Source organism: Rhipicephalus sanguineus, chromosome 1, assembly GCF_013339695.2.
Source record: "Rhipicephalus sanguineus isolate Rsan-2018 chromosome 1, BIME_Rsan_1.4, whole genome shotgun sequence".
Classification (NCBI taxonomy): Eukaryota; Metazoa; Arthropoda; class Arachnida; order Ixodida; family Ixodidae; genus Rhipicephalus; species Rhipicephalus sanguineus.
The window spans coordinates 179,111,214-179,130,721 of record NC_051176.1 but is presented as its reverse complement, the minus strand read 5'-3'; the positions used below and the strand labels follow the sequence as shown (position 1 = coordinate 179,130,721).

Below are 19,508 nucleotides of genomic sequence, written 5' to 3'. Positions count from 1 at the left end.
CACCAGGCACTACCTTGGAGGTAAACAATGGCTGCTAATGGGAATGAGAGACAGAAGAAGTCGGCTTTTAGCTAACACTTACACTTCTACAGAGACAGAAGAATTCGGCTTTTAGTTAACGCGCACGCTGCGAATTTTTTATTGTTCAACAACGCACAGGAGAAATCTCCCACCGGCACCACCTTGGAGGTCAAAGGGTAAGACTTGTTACTCACTACTACGAGCACGACGAGGGACGAACGGGTGCCGCCTTAAGGAGCTTCGCCCCTAAAAAAACGCCAGGCCTGCGCGGAAAGCGCAGCACAGTCACAGCGAAAGCTCGAAGAGCGGCATTTCTAGAGCCCGTTATAAACTCTCTTGTGGCTACTGATACAAGTACACTAGGAACGTACCCACTACGCCACAAATCATAATTTTTGTGAAGTTGGGAAGCACCCACCACAACATTACTCGTCATTCTGCGGAGAAGCGAGGTACCATCTGTAAGGCACTATGTGCACTTTGTTGGTGCGACGGTTGATGACGATGAATAATTACGGCCGATCCCTTTGTAATGGGTTGGAAGCTTTAAAAGACCCACTAGTTACGTAATTCGCATTATGTGACGCCCGGTCGTTATTTCATGCTCCCGCCACGCTTTATAACATGCGCTGACGTGAGAAAGAGATAGAGAGAGGGAATTAACCTTGTTGAGACCCTGAGCAAATGGACCATGGGAGACTTATGGGCTTCCTTGGCAACCAATAGAAGTGCACTTGCGAGGAACCCACTACGTTATAAATCATCATAATTTTTGTGAAGTCGAGAAGCAGCCACTATGCAATTTTTCTTAATTCTGCGCAGAATCGTAGTAACTGCTAAACACCTGTAAGGCATTATGTGCACTTTGTTGATGCTGTGGCTGATGGCGATGTAGAATTATGGCAGAGTTTTGTAATGGGTCGGAAGCATTCAACAACCAACTCGTTGCGCAATTGACATTGTGTGACGCCTGCTTACAGAATTCACGTTGTGTGACACTTGGTTGTTATTTTACTCCTGTACCACGCTACATTGCATATGTTAATGTGGTTCCTTCCCGACATGAAGCCTGTATAGGGTCATTTTGCAAGGCAGTTTCAAGCACCGGCATGGCTCTGAGGTTGAATACTGGGCTCACACGCAGAGGGCCCAGGTTCGAACCTCGTTCCATCCTGGAATTTTTTTTATTTCGAGCGATAGTGGTTACAGACACCGGCGGCGGCGGCGGCGGCGGCGGCGGCGGCGGCGGACAACTACGGCGCCAAAAACGGCCCTTGTTGTGATCTCATAACAGCTTTCGCTGTAAAAAAAAGGGGCAATGCAGGATGTCGACGAACAAAACTTTACAGCATACTGGGGAAGTATGGCTTAATTCCTTCCGCCAATGTACCGACCGCGTCATTCTAGTCGTTGCATACAATATATGCACAAAATCAGCGTGCCTGATAAAAACGGTACACTAATTCCATCACTCGTTCACAGAAAGAGTAATAAAACTGCACTCAAGATGGTCATTAATATGGCTCCGATAAAAAGGGTTACCGCTTTCATAAGATATTGCAGACACCAGCCACTCAACAGATTCGATAAGCGCGTACGTATAGTGCGTGTCATCGCACTTTACCCGCCGTAGTGGCTTAGCGGCTGAGGTGTGTTGCGCAGCTAAGCGCGATGGCGCAGGTTCGATTTCCGTCTACGGCGGCCGCATTTCGATGTAGTACATTCAGTTGTATACGTTAAGAAACCCCAGGTAGTCAGAATTAATCCGGAGTCCCCCTTATGCAGTGCCACATAATCTTTTGGCACGTAAACCATCATACTCTTTTTCAAGCAGCATCACTAACCGTGAATTCAGCCACGCGTAATGAACGTATACACAAACGCTGCGCAAGCGTTATTGCTTGCCGACGCATTGCCGTGAGGGATGATTTCTTTGTTTCCGTGACCACGCAATGCGGCTTTAAGTTATCGCTTTAAAAGGGTCTGAACTTGAGCTTGTCGGTATGACTCCACTGCGGGAAACGTCCCGTTAACTCGGGTCAAGTTTGCTTCTTAAATACACCCATGGGTTTTTCGGTGTCAAAACTATGATATATGATTTAGAGACACGACGTAGTGTCTTTGTCCGCATTGTATTTACCACCCGGTGTTCCTTTACGCGCGCCTAACTATAAGGACACGAGGGTTTTCGCATTTCGCCCCCATCGAAAGGTCGCCGTCGTAGCTGCAGGATCGAACCCGCGACCACGAGCTTGGGAGCGCAACCAACCACAGCGCTACCGCAGCAAGTGTTTGCTCCCACAAGAAAAAAAAAAAAAGACTATCGAAAGAGCGCTTTTGAATTGCGTTATAAAAAATAACTAGACAGCAGAAAAAAAAGGACGCAGGAAATATGTGCGTGACAAATCTGTGGTATATTTTTCTTTTCTTTGCCTCTGAAAAAGGCAACGTTTTGTCAACATGTATAGCACACTGGAGTCAGCCGAAACCTTAAGCGCGTAAAATATGAGAACAAAGAAAACACCTACTGTCGTCCCCTCTTTAGTGAATTTCGATGTGCTTTACAAGCACAATCATCAACACGCATCAGAAATTGTCTCTGCATCGCAAGCTGCACGGGGTCTGCAAACAAGACTTTGTTAGCTCTCACTGATCCACAAAGTTAGTTACAAACGGGTACTATTCCTGAAAGATGAGGTGTATGCCCTTTGAACAATCACTGCGCAAGCGTTTCTTGCTTTATTTTTTATACTTGCTCCCTGCGACTATATGCCTATATTCAGCCAATGTTTTCAACAAGAGTATAGCAGCCCCTCTAGAGCCGTCCGTGTTTATGCCGGTCGGCACCAGCGTCCTAGGACACAGTTACGATAGCAGACAGCTGTCAAGCTTGTCTCTCGCCTGGCGATTGTCTCTTAAAGCGAGGGCAGCCGTGTGAAGAAAGTGCGTGATCGTCTCGTTGCACTTCCGCGCACGTTAGCAACGTAATACTATTAACGCCTCTGACACATGGTATACGACTGGACGGGTTCGGATTGCTGCAACTGTAAACAAAGCTTGCATCTTAGGGTATGTGCAGCGCTTCACGGTGTATTTTTTTTTTTTAACAAACACAGGTTGAGGAAGGCATCGACAACGTGGACTGGAAGCGAAAGACCAGGACTGGCCTGCCTCGCCGTCTTTCGTTAAACAAACAATCAATAAAAAAAAACCGTCGTGAAGCGCTGCACATATCCAATGATAAGCTCGCGTTTCTGGTGTATAGATAAGCAACCAGCACATCCTTACACAGCAATACGCCCAGTATAATTGTTGCTCGCACAAACCCGCTTCGCGATGCTTTTATTGAAATGCGCCGAGTATTTCAGCTGGCCTTTTTGAGCAACAGACTCGAGCTACCCGGCTTCAAGCCCAACTAGTGCCTAGTCCTTAAGTACAACTTTTGCGATGGCATTCGTTGACCGAAGGTCCAGGAAAGCTCAGTCTCGCTACGTGCGCCTTTTCAGTTCTTTTTTTTTTCTAATTGCCAGGCACGAGAGTACACGTACGTGACCGGGATCCAGAAAATAGTTCGCTATATGTACTCACTTCTACCGAAATGGGCTTTTCTTTAATTACTCCTAATATCCTGTTCTGAGATCTTTTCACCTTATTTGTCACGATGCGGTGGTTTGTCATCGCTTCAAGAGAAAAGCGCGACGGAGAGACGATGATTTAATAAAAGCTAGAGATCCGTTTAATTTCTCAATACTTCTCACCACGTCAACTCCACAAGAAAATGTTAATCAACGTAAGCTGCAGTGTCGAGTGCAAGGAAACGGTTCGGTCGAGTTATGTGCTAAAGAAAGAGACCCACTAGAGAGAAGACTCAAGACAGAATAATATTGAACTTACAACGAACAAGAAATTAGGACGGGTTTTCAGTGATTTTTTAGCCTCCCCATTGTTTTAGGGAGGTTGGTGGCCTACGCTACAACGAAAAGGTTCGGATTATCACTTCGCGTAGCAGCATCTTTGATACGCGCTTGTGGCCCGCATCCGAGTGCAGCCGCTGCGATCGTGGAAATGTATAAATATATAAGTAACAAAATCGCACCGAAACAGTGTCATCACTCCGTCCCAGTGGTACAGGAAGACGTGCTATAGCAAGCGTAAAATAAAACAGAGAGAATTCGGAAAGAATCTCTATAGATTCTCTATAGTCAATTCGAGATATAAAGCGGAATTAGGAAAAAATAATAATACCGCGCAGTGAAAATGGACTGAAGGGCGGTGTAAGCAACATAAGATCAGGTATCTACATACACCCTTCGTAACGATAAGCTGCGTCTGCGAAATCGCCTTTGGCAAAAATATAATATACATACGTAAATAACGGTTGTCCTATACCACGCATACTGTCATTTGCGACCATTTTATGGACTCGTGCGAGAACTCGGACCACGCGCGGTATTTGCCGCGACAAGTAGGTGGTCATGCTTAGCCAATTGTCTTCGTATTTTTTCTATAGACGATTGACTTAACACGCCAACAACAACACCAATTATACATATATGTTGATCCGACATAAGTTAACAGCAGCACTGCGGACAGGATAAACATGCGCTCGTATCGGTGATGAAAGCGTGCTATTCGCGTAATACGGGCCAAGTGACAGTAGGATGCAAGACGCGCACTCACGGCGAGTCGGGGGCGAGGCGGCGCTCTTTGGCTTCGTATTCCTGGATCTGCAGTGCATTGGCCAGGCTCAGGGTGCGACGTATCCGAACCCCGTTGGTGGTGGGACCGTTCTGCTGGGCCATCGCGGGCTGCGGCCGGAACCACAGCGCCCGTGCTCAGCGTCTCCGGGGGCGACAAGCGGGAAAGCGACCGGCGCTTGCTTGCAATCACTCAACGCGCGCGCGCGTCCCCGTCCGCGGTGCGCGTGTGCAGCACGCCGTAGCGAAAAACACCGCCCGCTGCGTGCGCCAGCTTGGAGTTAAAACGGATGTAGCGAGATAACAGCTGTTTGGCCGCTGGCCGGCCGCGGCTGTCGATAGTGGCGCCGCCTGTTGAGCAGGGGCCGAAGTCTCGAGGAAGCCGATCGTCTGCGTGCGATGCAGCACGCGCGGGGGACTCTTCCACCCCGTCGACGGCGCATGTTTAGCACGGCGAGGTTCTGTCACGTGCTCGCCTCGGCCTGGCGTCGGGCCCACAACGATATTTACGCTAAGCAGGCGTCGGACGCCTTCGGTACAGTGCCGATAATTGCGGTCACTGATCCTATAGCTGTGAGAATGTATGAAGGAGGGGGGCAAGTTTTGGAAAGCAAAAATATTTCGACGAAGACGACGCCTGGTATCTTGCAAGTTGTGTGGTAAACGTCAAGCGCGGTATCCTCACCCAAGATCATCCGTTATCCTAAACTTTTATTCAATTTAAGTTTGTGTAGCGAAAACGACGAAGAAGACGGTGCCGCTCAGCGTGCGAGCTTTCCACCATTTTGTTGAGAGCGAGTTCACAGTAGCGTAAATGCATCTTGTAATTAAGGTAACAATTAAGGTAACAATGGACCTTAACAAATTAAGGTTAATTGGCTTAATAGGCTTCATAAACTGTTTGCTTCATACGATTGCGTCAAAAATCCGGGTGCCACAGTGTCTTGTTCGTTTCTTAGCAAGTGTCTCGAATGCAGAAGCTCCGATGCCCCCAGAAAGCCTACGAGGACTAAGGCAACAAATACTTTCCTCCGTTCCCATTAGTCTCAACCTGCGCAGTCACCTTGTGTTTTATTTAGGCAACAAATTTATCTTCAATGACCGTACACCTCGACGAAGACTCATGATAAAGATACTTACACCCTCGTCCTTGGTTACTTACTATTACAGGAAGGCCGAGAGAATAAGGTGCTATGGCATCCTTTAGTGAAGGCCAAATCCTCTGGCTACGGAAAGGTATCTGCACAGGTGCGTGGTATACCTCCTACGAAGCGCTGCTCCAATCAAGTTTGGTACGCGGATACTCAATCTACTTTTCTCGCTGTTTATTCCGGACACCAGCTAGTAGGGATACTGCTCGGATCACGATGGATCGGACAATTACGTGATCATTGAGCAGCGTTCTAAACATTACTAGGTAGATGCAATCTTCATGCTTTGTTTTGCTAACGACCGCTTTTAGGCTCATACCACCTAATCAAATACAACGCGCCAGTAATGCCGTTGCATCACGCGAAGGAGACAGATTACACAGATCGGTCGAAAGTACAGGATCTGCTGCCAGACGGCGGAAACGCTAAATCAGCAGTGAATCAGCCGAAGCGGCATGAGAGCGACCTGATTCGGCGTGCATATTTCTAGATGTGGAGGTTTTATGCTGTATACATCCGAATAACTTACGCTGTCTAGTTGCATCTCATTAACTTCGGTGTATAGTCGAATAATCTTACGTTCTGGCACACTTTAGAAAACATTGTGCGTAGTCATGGTCATGGTAGGTATAATTTATTATAGGTGGAAGCCACAACATTGGCTAAGGCTGGAATCTAGTACTGCAGATCCTTTAGTCATCAGGCCCGTTCGGCTTATGCTCTTCGTGCAGCGACAATGCACGGAACAAGTTTTAGCTACTAAGTGCATGTGTTAAATGCATGCTAAGTGCATGCTTTTCGTCCACTTTACTTTTTTAACATCTATGTCACAATGACTACAATACACTTTTAAAAGAAACCCTACAATTAGCGCTCCCTATACCTTCATTGGCCTCATTATCTGCTGGTTTTCACTAAGGTTGTGTCAAACAAAGAAGCAAGCCCTCGAAATTCTCTCCTTCATTCATCATCAGATGAGTGGCTTAGAAATTAAATTAGTCACTTATTAGTTCTCCAAACGCTTATAGGAATGAGACCCAAGGTATCAAATTTATTTATTAAAATATCTCAGACTTCAGGAAACAAAAGGATAAAAAAGGAAGTGACGCCACCACATGCGCTCAGCTCATAATTGATCTTCATGCGAGCGCGGAAACACACGCCTAAGAACGGGACGTATCGCGCATGTCGAGAACAGATAAAGCAAGCAAACGTCAATGCTCGTCGTAAAGTAATAAGTATGTGGCTGGCGTACGCACAGTGTGGCATTCTTACTGATGTGATAGATTGACGTGTGTTCTCACGTTGTTTAGTCAGGGCGACGGAACGGATTGGAATGACACAATTGACAAGGTGACGCACTATGAGAAGATGGCCCGCCATTTAATGAATTTATGTCCTCTCTCGGCTTGTTTGGCCAATGTCACATGCCCGCAGGAAAGCGAAATTTTGTGCACACTTGAAATACAATCGACAAAGCGATTCACCCGTTTCTGGCAGCATTTCGTGCCATCCAGCAATGTATTCTATGCGTTTCGCTCTCTCTCTCTCTCTCTCTTTTAAAAGTGTATTGTAGTCATTGTGACATAGATGTTAAAAAAGTAAAGTGGACGAAAAGCATGCACTTAGCATGCATTTAACACATGCACTTAGTAGCTAAAACTTGTTCCGTGCATTGTCGCTGCACGAAGAGCATAAGCCGAACGGGCCTGATGACTAAAGGATCTGCAGTACTAGATTCCAGCCTTAGCCAATGTTGTGGCTTCCACCTATAATAAATTATACCTACCATTCTTCACAATTACTTACATTTATTACTAAAAACATCCCCTATACTTTCCTTGGCATTATTGTCTGTTAGTTCTCATTAATATTGTGTATAACAAAGAAAACGAGCCCTTGAAATTAACACTTCTTTCCTTCATTCATAGCGAGGGTCTCGTTCTGGCAGACTTGATGCTTTCGGTAGTATGCGAGGGATTATTGGTCAGCTGCCAGCTCGTAATAAGTTCACGTGCTACGTGACGCCAACAAGGCAGAAAAAGAGTGTTCCACAGTCGCCGTCATGGCTACTGGCGGCGCTGACTGACGCTCCCACGTTTAAATGCACACATATACACTATAAAGTGGACGGGGGGATGGCCGCCGCGGTAGCTCAGTTGGTAGAGCATCGGACGCGTTATTCGAAGGTCGCAGGTTCGGTCCCTGCCCGCGGCAAGCTATCTTTTCGTCCACTTTTCTTTCTTCACAATTACCTTACATTTATTACTAAAAACATCCCCTATACTTTCCTTGGCATTATTGTCTGTTAGTTCTCATTAATATTGTGTATAACAAAGAAAACGAGCCCTTGAAATTAACACTTCTTTCCTTCATTCATAGCGAGGGTCTCGTTCTGGCAGACTTGATGCTTTCGGTAGTATGCGAGGGATTATTGGTCAGCTGCCAGCTCGTAATAAGTTCACGTGCTACGTGACGCCAACAAGGCAGAAAAAGAGTGTTCCACACTCGCCGTCATGGCTACTGGCGGCGCTGACTGACGCTCCCACGTTTAAATGCACACATATACACTATAAAGTGGACGGGGGGATGGCCGCCGCGGTAGCTCAGTTGGTAGAGCATCGGACGCGTTATTCGAAGGTCGCAGGTTCGGTCCCTGCCCGCGGCAAGCTATCTTTTCGTCCACTTTTCTTTCTTGACAATTACCTTACATTTATTACTAAAAACATCCCCTATACTTTCCTTGGCATTATTGTCTGTTAGTTCTCATTAATATTGTGTATAACAAAGAAAACGAGCCCTTGAAATTAACACTTCTTTCCTTCTTTATATATATATATATATATATATATATATATATATATATATATACATATATATATACATACATACATATCACGGCGCGTCCTCCCTTTTTTTTCTCCATTTTTTTTTTTTCGTAGCATCAGGTAGCTTGTGCCACTGTACTGAGTAATCCGTCATGATGGTGCACATGTGCGACCGGCCTGTCGATAACATCGCTCTGAGAATTTGAGAGTCATTAAAAATGAGTCTGTACCGTTTTTTCACTGCCCGTCGCAACCACTGGTCCTCCTGAGCATACTAGACCGTAAGATTCGAAATTAAATTCTCGGTCTTTACACGACAAAATTACGTAATGATTGCGAAGCATGCCGTAGTGGGTAACGTCGGATTAATTTTTGACCACCCGGGGCTCTTTAATGCGCACCTAAATACAGGGTGTGTGCGTGTGTGTGTTTAGAAAATACAGATTCGTTAATAAAAAGTCCTATGACGGTCAGGCTCCTGTCGTGTTCGGGCACGAACTCTGCGTCGAGCCGGAAATACTTTGCCGCACGTAAAGTTGTATTGAAATGATTAAGTAACAGAAACTCTCTATTAAACTTTTTAATTAACAACCATTTAAGTATTGACTTGAGGACAATTGTTTATATAGAAAAGTAGTAGGAAGTGACAATTTATGGCACACCCATTTTTAGAAATCCCAAAAAAACACGCGTAATTTGATATGAAGCAAACGGCGCCGGGAGCGGGCGAAATGAGCGGCCGCGGCTCGAGGCATCGGCTTCCCAGTGCGTCAGCATTTTTGACGGCTGCACACGGCAAGGAAGCGCCGTCGCCGCGGCGCTATAGGTTGACGGTCCGCGCGCCGGCCGTTTCGCTCGAAGCACGCTCGAGAGCGCTGCAGTTACGGTAGCACGCAAGGGCAGTCACGTGGCTTTATTTCATATTTCGCGGGCTTTCTTTAAATGCCATAAAAAAATCGCCACGCAGCATTTACGCCGCCGCAAAAAATTGGATCGGTCGTCTTGAAATGTCTGGCCCTAAAGTGAATATTAAAATTTTTGCATAATTGATCTTAATCAATCAAGCAATTAAGCGCAATATAAAAAATACCTTAACGAGCGCCACATGACGTCAACCCATATGTCGTTGGTTTCATCCAGTTGCGGTTAACTTGCAAAAAAAAATTAAGGCGACTTCGCACTAATGGTGCCTAGCCTGAATGTACGGCAGAGCTGGGCGGCCTTCCTTATTTCTCCTTATTTTTCTCTTTCTTTCTCCTTTTCTCTTTCTCTCTGTTTCTTTCTCTCTCTCATTTTGTATGCGTTTCTTTCTCTTTTTTTTCTCTCTCTCCCTATTTATTTATCTTTCTTTCTCGCTATTTCTATCTTTTTCTCTTTCTCCCCTTTCTCTCTATCTATGTCTCGCTTCCTCTTTCTATCTCTTTCCTTGTTTGTCGCTCTTTCTTTTTTTTCTCTCTGTTTTTCTTTCTGTCTTGCTGTCTGTTTATTTCTATCTCTTTCTCTCTTAATTTGTTTCTCTGTCTTTCTCTCTTCCCTCTCTCTCTCTCTCTCTCCGTACTCGTCCTCTCGCCCATGCGAGTTATTGCATCCCTGGCCGGACGTATCGGCGCAGCAGGAGAGCGCGCGCTGGGCGCCCGTGTTCGGGACGCAAAGAAGAAGAGGACGAAGAGAGCGCGCGCCGTTCATGACGACGATAATTTTGGACGAATGCTGTACGGGGTTAAGCCGATCATAAACAGAGATGCTGTTAATATTTGGTTATAGTTACGTGAAACACCCTGTATATGAAAACGACAGTAATAAAACGCGCGATCACTTCGGAATCATAACGACACAAGTTAAAGTAAGCCAAGCTTCATATATGTATATTGTACGCTTTCCATAAAATAGGCTGTGAAACTTTTTATGACCCAGCACCTTTATACAGTGTGTGTGTGTGTGTTTAGAAAATACAGATTTGTTAAAAATCCTATGACAGTCAGGCTCCTGTCGTGTTCGCGCACGAACTAGAACGTCGAGGCGGAAATACTTTACCGCAGCTAAAGTTACATTGGATCGACCAATTAACAGTAGCTCGTTAATTAACTTTAGTTAATGACTTGAGGGCAGTTGTTAATATGCGAAAGTTGCAGGCCGTGACAATTCACGGCATGCCCTTTTTTTTAGAAATGACAAAAGCTGTGCAGAATTTGATATATTCTCAACGAATATTGAGGCCGATGTCGAAATTGACCGCGCCCGACGCGCAGGAAACACGACCGCCTTGTTGCGCCAGACCGGAACTACCCGTGACAAGGAAGTGACGAAATTTGAATCAAGGAGCACCGAAGCAGAATCTGGTCAGGAAAAACGGCAAGCCGCCTGAGATACACAGGTAAACCGCTTATTCTTTGCGCGTGATGTGTAGCGCTTGTCTGTAGCATTCTTAGAGGCGCGAAAAACTCTTTCGCATGTCTGCAAGAAGCACCGCAGTGGCTGCCCCCAAGTTTTATGCTGTATAGAGAAAGAAAAGGAGGGTATGATGGTTTTCAAGATACACCCCTCCGAATATCGCGATGAGTGCCCCTGGCGCGGAGGGATACCCACACTGACACACGATACATACAGCTATTCCTCAGGTCCTGTTGCGGCAAACTCCGCGCTCATAAAAAACACATACATTACCACACTGGTCGTGGGAGACGCGACTCTCGGATCAGGCCTTGGGAAGCCAACTGGCAAACCTGGACCGGGCCCGGCGAGCCGCCAGTGGAGCACTTGACGAAGGGCTCCATGCACCTACTTTAGTTGCTAATTGGAATTGCTAATGAACGTTTACTTTCTCTCTCTCTCTCTCTTGCGCACAGCGGGAGAGAAGCACATAAGCAGCAAACATATCACACGGATCCGCTAGTGCAAGAGAGACAACTTGTAGCTTTGCACGACAAGACACTACCACGACGCTCCTTCATTTTAATTTCGTCTCCTCCTCGTCACGCAAAGTTCTTATCTGACGTAACAGAGTGGCCGTGTTTCCTGAGCGCCGGGTGCGGTCAGTTTCGATATCGCCTTTTAAAGGGGCCCTGCAACACTTTTCCAAGTAGCCATGGAATGGCTTCGCTGAACGAGCTTATTTCCTCACGAATTGACCACCGCAAAAATTTTTAGAATCCGTCCAGTACGAACGCAGTTACAAAGATTTGTCGCACGTTGTAATTGCTCTCTCTCTTCTCTCGTCCGGGCGAAAGCGCTGGAAGCTAAGCAGGGACGGGCGGGACAGGGGAAGAAGGTGCTTCACGCGCGCCTCGTGACCTTGAGCGCGTTTTCTTTTTTTTTTTCTTCGAACGCGCGGCGTACATTCAGCGTGATCGCGCGCGGGCTCGGGCAAGTGACAGCCTCCAGTAACTACCCAGCGTGCCATGTTCAAATCAGCCAATGGCGTGGCCAGTGGCAGTGACACCGTAAGCATAATTTTGTCGCGAGAAGAGAAAGCGCTTTTTAGCTGACTTTGAGAATTTATTGTAAATCCCAGGCCGCGTGCTGCGCTATAATGTTTTTGCTCGCGTGTTCTAGGGAGCCTCGACTACCGATCGGCAGCGTTTTCTGACCATGCCGAAAAGGTGTTGCAGGGCCCCTTTAAAATTCGATGATGAATATCGCAAATTAGGTGCAACTTTCGTCACTTCTAAAAAAATGGTTATGTCATGAAGTGCGATGGCCCACAACTTTCCCACATAAACACGGGCCTTCAATTCGACAATTAAAATTTAATTAGCTAGCTTTTGTTAATTAGCCATTTTAGTGTCACTTTAGCTTCGACGAAGTGTTTCCGCCTCGACATGGAGTTCGTGTGCGAAGACGACAGAAGCGTGACTGTCATAGCATTTTTATAAAAAAAATTACAGCCAGATCCACGCCTGTGAAATCTGAGTAAACAGCGGAGCTGGGAAGCAAGCGCCATCACCTGGAGAACGCAGATTGAGTTATTTCGTCTTTCTTCATCTTCTCCTTTCCTCTTTCTTTCAAATTTCATTATCATTTTCCACATCTTCTTCTTTCTTCTTTATTTCATCTTTCTTTCTTCTTTATTTCATCTTTCTTTCTTTCTTTCTTTCTTTCTTTCTTTCTTTCTTTCTTTCTTTCTTTCTTTCTTTCTTTCTTTCTTTCTTCTTTCTTTCTTTCTTCTTTCTTTCTTTCTTTCTTTATCTCTTTCTATATAGGCCTCTCTCCTCCTTTCCCTCCTCCTAACCCTTACATCACTCACTCAAGAAGCTTCCTCAAAACAGTGCCCCAAAATGAAAAGAGAAATTGCTGTGTTGAAACAAATGGCAAGGAACCATACATCGCATCGCGAGGCTGCCGAAACAGTCAGCGGCGAAATCGGCGCCGACGTACATCCAAGAAAACCAATGCTTGTGCATCTGCAGCGCCCCTTGAACGCCCTGCTTCACCAACTCCCTTGTCACCCAGACCCTTCGCGGTCGGCACGAAACGAACTGCAGTAAAACGCACAGTTTCTGGAGATTCCACTTGGCCTCCATTGCCGAAGCCACAGTCACAGAGATCATCGACGGCCGGCGCAAACCAGAATGACAATGAAGGCATGGACACTACTGACGCAGCTTGGCCTGCGTCGCCGAAGTCGCAGCGACATGCAGATTCACATTGCACATCGGCAACAGTGCGCACTGAATCTCCGACTGACCTGTTGCCTGAAGAAGACAAACCAACCATCATGGTGCTTCAGTCACTGTTGGACACACTTCGCGTGTTCGTCGGCAAGCTGAAATCACCCTACGCTCAGTCCGTACAAGTACTGGATGTTCTGTGTCCAGTACTTGCAAGCCTTCAGTAGGCACCATGACACGACTCTCTACAGCGGAACGTATGAGATCCTGAGTCCAGTACTATGGAACGCAGCTGTGTTCTTTAAGCTCGCGTGTATTGTTACTTTTTTGTATGCTCCCTTCTTTCTCTCCCTTAATCCCCTTCCCCCAGCGTAGGATAGCAAACCGGACGCGCGTCTGGTTAATTTTCCTGCCTTTCCTTCCTCTTTCTCCTCCTCACATCACTCACCCTCACTTCTCTTTCCCACCCCCTGGTATGCTATACTGTAGATGGTTATGCTATGGTTTACCCTCTCACCCCTCCTTTCCCTCCTTCTCACCCGACCATCAGTCTTCTTATTTCTTCTTTCTTTCTTTCCTTATCTCTTTCTATATTGCCCTCACTCCTCCTTTCTCTCCTACTAACCCTCACATAACTTCCCCTCACCCTCACTTCTCTTTGCCATCCCTAGCTATGCTAACTGTACATGGTTATGCTATGATGTACCCTCCCACCGACTCCTTTCCCTCCTTCTCACCCGACCATCAGTCTTCTCCTTTCTTCTTTCTTTATTTCCTTATCTCTTTCTATATTGCCCTCACTCCTCCTTTCCCTCCTCCTCACCCTCACATACTGTACATGGTTATGCTATGGTGTACCCTCCCACCTCCTCCTCACCCTAAAATCAGTCCTCCTCACTCTAATTTGCCTTTCTGATCCCCTGTGGGAAAAGCGCGCTTCAGTGTCTAAAGGCGTAGAGAAAAGAGGCGCAAAACCGGGCATCCATGTCAATCAAAGAGCGTGTTCTATTTCACTCAACGTTCTCTTCTTCTTCGTCGTTGCCAATAGTCCCTCGATGTACGTAACTTCCCCGAGGGTGGTTCAAACAATATTCAACACCCCCTTGCTAAACTATACTGTGCAAGGCTATGCTATGCTTCACACTGTCCCCTTCTCCTTTTCCACCCCCTTAATTACTATAGGATACTATCTATGGCTATGAACATGCTAGCAGCAGCTTGCATGTACACGATTTGCCATGTCCCCTCTTACTTTCCTTCGTCCTCGCCCTCGCTTCCCTTTCCCACACCCTTGCTATACTATACTATGCATGGTTATGCTATGCTAGGAGCTGCTTGGCACATACCCGCTTTCTGTGGCTGGTCCCGCGAAACGGTGGAACGAAAAGCTTAAACGGCACCGCTGTTAAAATCTGTATTGTCTAAAGAAAAAAAAAACACCCTGTATACAAACGTAGTTTGGCAAGTGCTTACGCTGCATCTATAATTTGTGAAGTGCAGTTTCGAAGTAGGACTCACCATTTTCATGAAATCAACAAACCACTGATGATACAGCGTGCTCGATCTTTTACCGCATATACAGCAGAACTCTCGCAGTGCAGCAGGGGCTCCTGGCCGACTAACCGTCGTCGCCTCCCACAATCGAGGAAACCATTGGTTTTCATTAAAAAGGTTTTGTTCTCTCTCTCTCTCTCTCTCGCAGTGCATAGCGCCACACAACAATACGTTGCGCGTAATTTCTAGCTCAACACGACATGCAGTTAGCAGGAAGAGGGTTCTGATAAGGAAAAGGATAAGAAGGTATCTAGTTAGGGTACAGCGTTGCCTCATACGGGATATTTGGTTGCTATAGATACTGTGACTTTCTGAACACTCTTGTTTAATTAGAAGTGTTTTTTTAAATTTATTTATCCCCAGGCGACTTTTCTTGGTGACGGAATAAAACAATTGACAACATATCGTTAAGTTTAGCTGACGTACGACGCTATTGACAGGATATGTTTACAACAAGTTCAAGCATGACCAAGATGACGATGGATCAGCAAGCGGCACCACTGCGTCTTATTGTCTGAATCACCGTGGAGTTTACTGCTTCCGTTTGGCATCAATACTATACACATAGAAGTTTAGAAAAGCTGCTTCGAAAGTGACTTTCGAGAAGCTATTTATGTTTAAAGAATACACGTAGATGGCCCAACGTATCGTTAGAAGGGAGGACGAGGAATACGGAGAGCCCTAATCAGTCATGTTGGAGGCAATTATTTGTCAAACGAAGCAGTCTTGACCCATGCGAAGTGCGCGTTACATTACAATACACCGATTCTACCACGCATGCCCACTTTGTGCTTCGATAAAGCTGGTTACTATAAAAGAGAACAAAAATTAAATTAACATCAATAATGTACGTGTTTATGTACAAATGCAACTTAGCGGTCAGGTTAAAGATAAAGAATGAGTAGAAGAAGGGAACAGATGGGTGTGTTTCAAACCGCCTACATTTTTTAAAGTTCATTCGACAGTTTAAGCGGCAACTTTAGCAACCTACTAAAGAAAGAACATTTAGAGGCTTTGTCGTTTCAATTTAGCGACGCACTCAACAAAAAAAAAAAAAAAAGAGAGAGAGAGCAGCTACGCACTAGTGGTGCGAAGACTGAGGAAGCAGCGGAGCTTGTGGCGTTTCCCTTTCTTTCGTGGCACATCGTATGTAACGGCTAGGGTAAGCACGAGCAAGCATTTTCTAGAATTTATGTTATTGATAAATTATTCGTTGGCTATCGATTGGTTGTCACAACGTATCGGTCATGCATTTATTTGGGTAAGGCCAAGCTCATCCAAGCATTTTTTATAATGCATTGGTTATTGGTAGATTAAAGATTAGCTATTGATCGGCTATCGAGTAGTTATCACAAGGTATGGGTCATGCACTTGGGTCAGGCTAACGTCATCTAAGCATTTTCTAGAATTTATTCGTTATTGATCGATTATCGATTAGATATTGATTGGTAATCGATTGCCTATCACTAGGCGTCGATGGCTAGGTGCTTGGCACATATCCGCTGTCAGTGGCGTATACCCGCCGAGTTTTTTGCGAACGCCGAAGGCAGGACGCAAAGCCTAAACAGCTCGGCTGTTAAAAAGTTTTGCAACACCGATTGTGAGAAGCTGGTCCCAGCGATCGACGAAAAGTCTTGTTGCGTGGACGAATCATGTGCTTAATAACTTCTGGAATGCCTGGAAAACGGCTTTCGCTATCGACAGTTTGTGTCGCCATAAAGGGTAGCATACGTCCCTACAGTGATCACTTTTGATGCAGTAAAAAACTCTCCTTTTCCGCCAAAGGATTGGAGAGTGGACGCAGCGATTGTTATCAACTTATCAAGCGCCATCACGAGGTGATGTGGAAGGTAAACCGAAAGAAACTGGGCCTCAGGAATAGACCCAAGCTTCAACATAAGGATCACCTCGTCTACCGGGCTGATATAAACAGAAGTTCCTGCCTTGACACTGTTTGCGTATTCGAGGTTAACAAACAGTGAAAAGGTTTCCTTGTAACCAGACTAGATATATATCTATCACTAGCCGTGCCTGCCCTTCAGACTTTGCGGCGAAAGCATCATGCAAAGATCCACAAACATAAAAAAAGGCAAGGTGTCGCAACAAAAAGCGCTAAGCAAAATTAAAAAAAAAGAAAAATATTAACAAGTCAAGAACAGGAAGATGGTGAGGGTCTGGGACATAAAGTGCAGATGGGAAAGGGCCTTGAAGCCATGCAGCAGGACAGTAAAGAATACGCGGCTCCATTCCACGCATTAAGTATGATCTCATGGAGGAGGTATTTGTGGACTACCGTATATTAAACGAAAGGGTGCCTTGCACGTCCTTATCCCGAGCTCTACATCTTTTCTAACCAGTTATTTTGCACATATACAATGTTCTGAAATTTGCGGTCGTCTTATCGATGCAGCTCCCGTTGCTCCTGTGTTCACCTTTCACTGAATCATGATTTCTTGTGAAGCCCAGTTCTTGTACAATTCTGCCTAAATGGTACGTGCCACATTTACGAATTACCATCGTCAGCACCGCTGTCGAGTGGTGTACCTTGACAGTGCTTCTATGTTCGAGCACGGGACATCAGAAAGGCAATTTTTTTTTAACAATAACGAGGTCATCTCGCTCTCCTGTGGCTGTAACTGCGTATAGTACAAACTGGCCCCTGGCTGAACGACCGTCTCGTGGAACACACTCCCAACTCAAGACGGAGGAGCAACCTTGCATTCCATTCTGCTTAGTGCGGTTATGCGCCATATCCCGAGCAGTCCAGAATCCTTCCGTAGCACAAATGTGTGTGCGACCACACACTCCTCGGCATTTGCAAGAGCTTATCGCACATTGGATCTTGTTTAATGAGTATGTTGTCCAGTGTGAACTTTGTGATTCACAAACTGCCAGCTAAATGGATCCAACAGACAATTAGAATAATGAAAGCATATGGGACCTTAATTGTTCTCTTTAACTCTAGTGTATAGTAATGTGGTAAATTGAAATGAATTAAAGTGGACGAAATATCCCCCTTTTGTCGTTTGGATCGAAACCTAGAACCTCCGAATCCACAACCACAAACGTCGACTACATGTACAGAAACACCGAACGAAGTGGACGGGGAAGCGACTTCCATCGTACATCAATTGATAGAGCATCGGGCGCGCAATTCGAAGGTTGTGGGTTCGGATCCCACCGACGGAAAGGGTGATTTTTCGTTAAGGAAATGCTGCGGTGAATAGCTTAGAGCTATGGCGCACATGTTCGCAGGGAAAGAAAGTCGATTTAATGCAGTCGACATAACGACCTTCAACAAGCGTTTCCCGCGACTACATCGCTAAAGGCACGTCCTTGCGTAAGTTTTTTTTACGCGCTTGCAACCGCTGCTCATGATTGCATCAGGTGGTCGACAAGCGAAAGCCAAAACGTCTGACGAGGACAGATTAGACAGTGGATGGTACCAGCTTCTCGAGTGCGTCTGTATCGCTGCGGGCAACCACTCTTCTTCGTAAGTCAGCTGCACTTGCGCAACTGCTGGATCATACAGTGGACGTCCTACACACACACACACGTACACACACGAAAAAAAAAAAAGTTCGCGTAATCGGCACAGAACTTCCTACACCGAAGGTTTGCATCAGCGAACACTCTCTGAGTAGTTGAGCTGTTTGTAATGACGTATAGTACTGGAGTGTTAACTGCGGCACTGGAAGGTAGAAGGCTGATGCAGCAACCCAACACGAATGTCTTTGTGTTGTCGCTCTTCACTGCAAGCTACACGCGAGAAATGGCAGTGAAATAAACGTTTTAGGTTTGTGGCAGGCTGCGTTTATCGCAATCTTGGGTCATTCGTCACTTTTTTGAAGTTGCTGTAAATGCGTACGGTCAATAGCAAAACGCTTTTGGAGCGCAGAATTTGCAAAAAAAAAGTTGGAATTTCTCTCTAGTTCACCACTCCGCATAGAATTTAGGTTAGTAGTGTCGTCGTAGATCAAGGTATGCACCTGGAAAATTGTGTTCGAGGGCGTATGCATTAGTCTCGATAAAATATAGCGTACTATTTTTTTCCCAGATCGCACGTTTCGGAAACCTTCGCAGTAACCGTATGCACAATTATGTTCTTACATATTGGACTGCAGACCAGAATTCACGACTAGGATTATTATTGTTTAGCATTTGATTTGTTGTTGGCTTCCTGCAGCTGAAGCACGGAAACGACATACTATGCTAGGTGTCGGCTTCCTCCCCCCCCCCCCCTCCGTCCTCCATCGTGGATGCGCTACTGACACCATCAATCATCTTAACTTATTAGAAAAGTGCAAAGCCCATAACGTAAACACGTCAACGTACAAAGGACTTTGTGTCTGCGAAATAAACATTTATTCTCACGTGTTGTATGCGCTAATTATCTGCATTAACTAGCACACTGTGTGCACTGGAAAAAAAGATTTTCCCGTCTTGCTTTCTTATCAGAGGTTGCTTTTTTTTTTTCGAATACCATACAGGATCGGGACCAGCTCATCCTTTCTCATCAACAGGGTGAGAAACCCTCACAGGCCACAGAAGTTGTGTTTAGGACGATCACAGTGTAGTGAAGCCAACTGTCTCTAGAATACAACAAATGCTTATGAATGTTGTACAAATAACTATATTATTCCGAGTGTA

At 45.7% G+C, this 19,508-nt stretch overlaps 1 protein-coding gene across 1 annotated transcript in view; it reads right to left on the bottom strand.

The window, feature by feature from the left end:
- The window catches only part of LOC119403260 (diacylglycerol O-acyltransferase 1), a 165,161-nt gene extending 160,170 nt beyond the window's left edge, over nucleotides 1-4,991 (bottom strand). The window contains exon 1 of the mRNA XM_037670214.2: nucleotides 4,702-4,991. Coding sequence (XP_037526142.1) covers nucleotides 4,702-4,823 — 122 coding nt within the window. The 5' untranslated portion in view covers nucleotides 4,824-4,991. The remainder of the gene's footprint in view (nucleotides 1-4,701) is intronic.
- Between the last annotated feature and the right edge of the window lie 14,517 nt (nucleotides 4,992-19,508).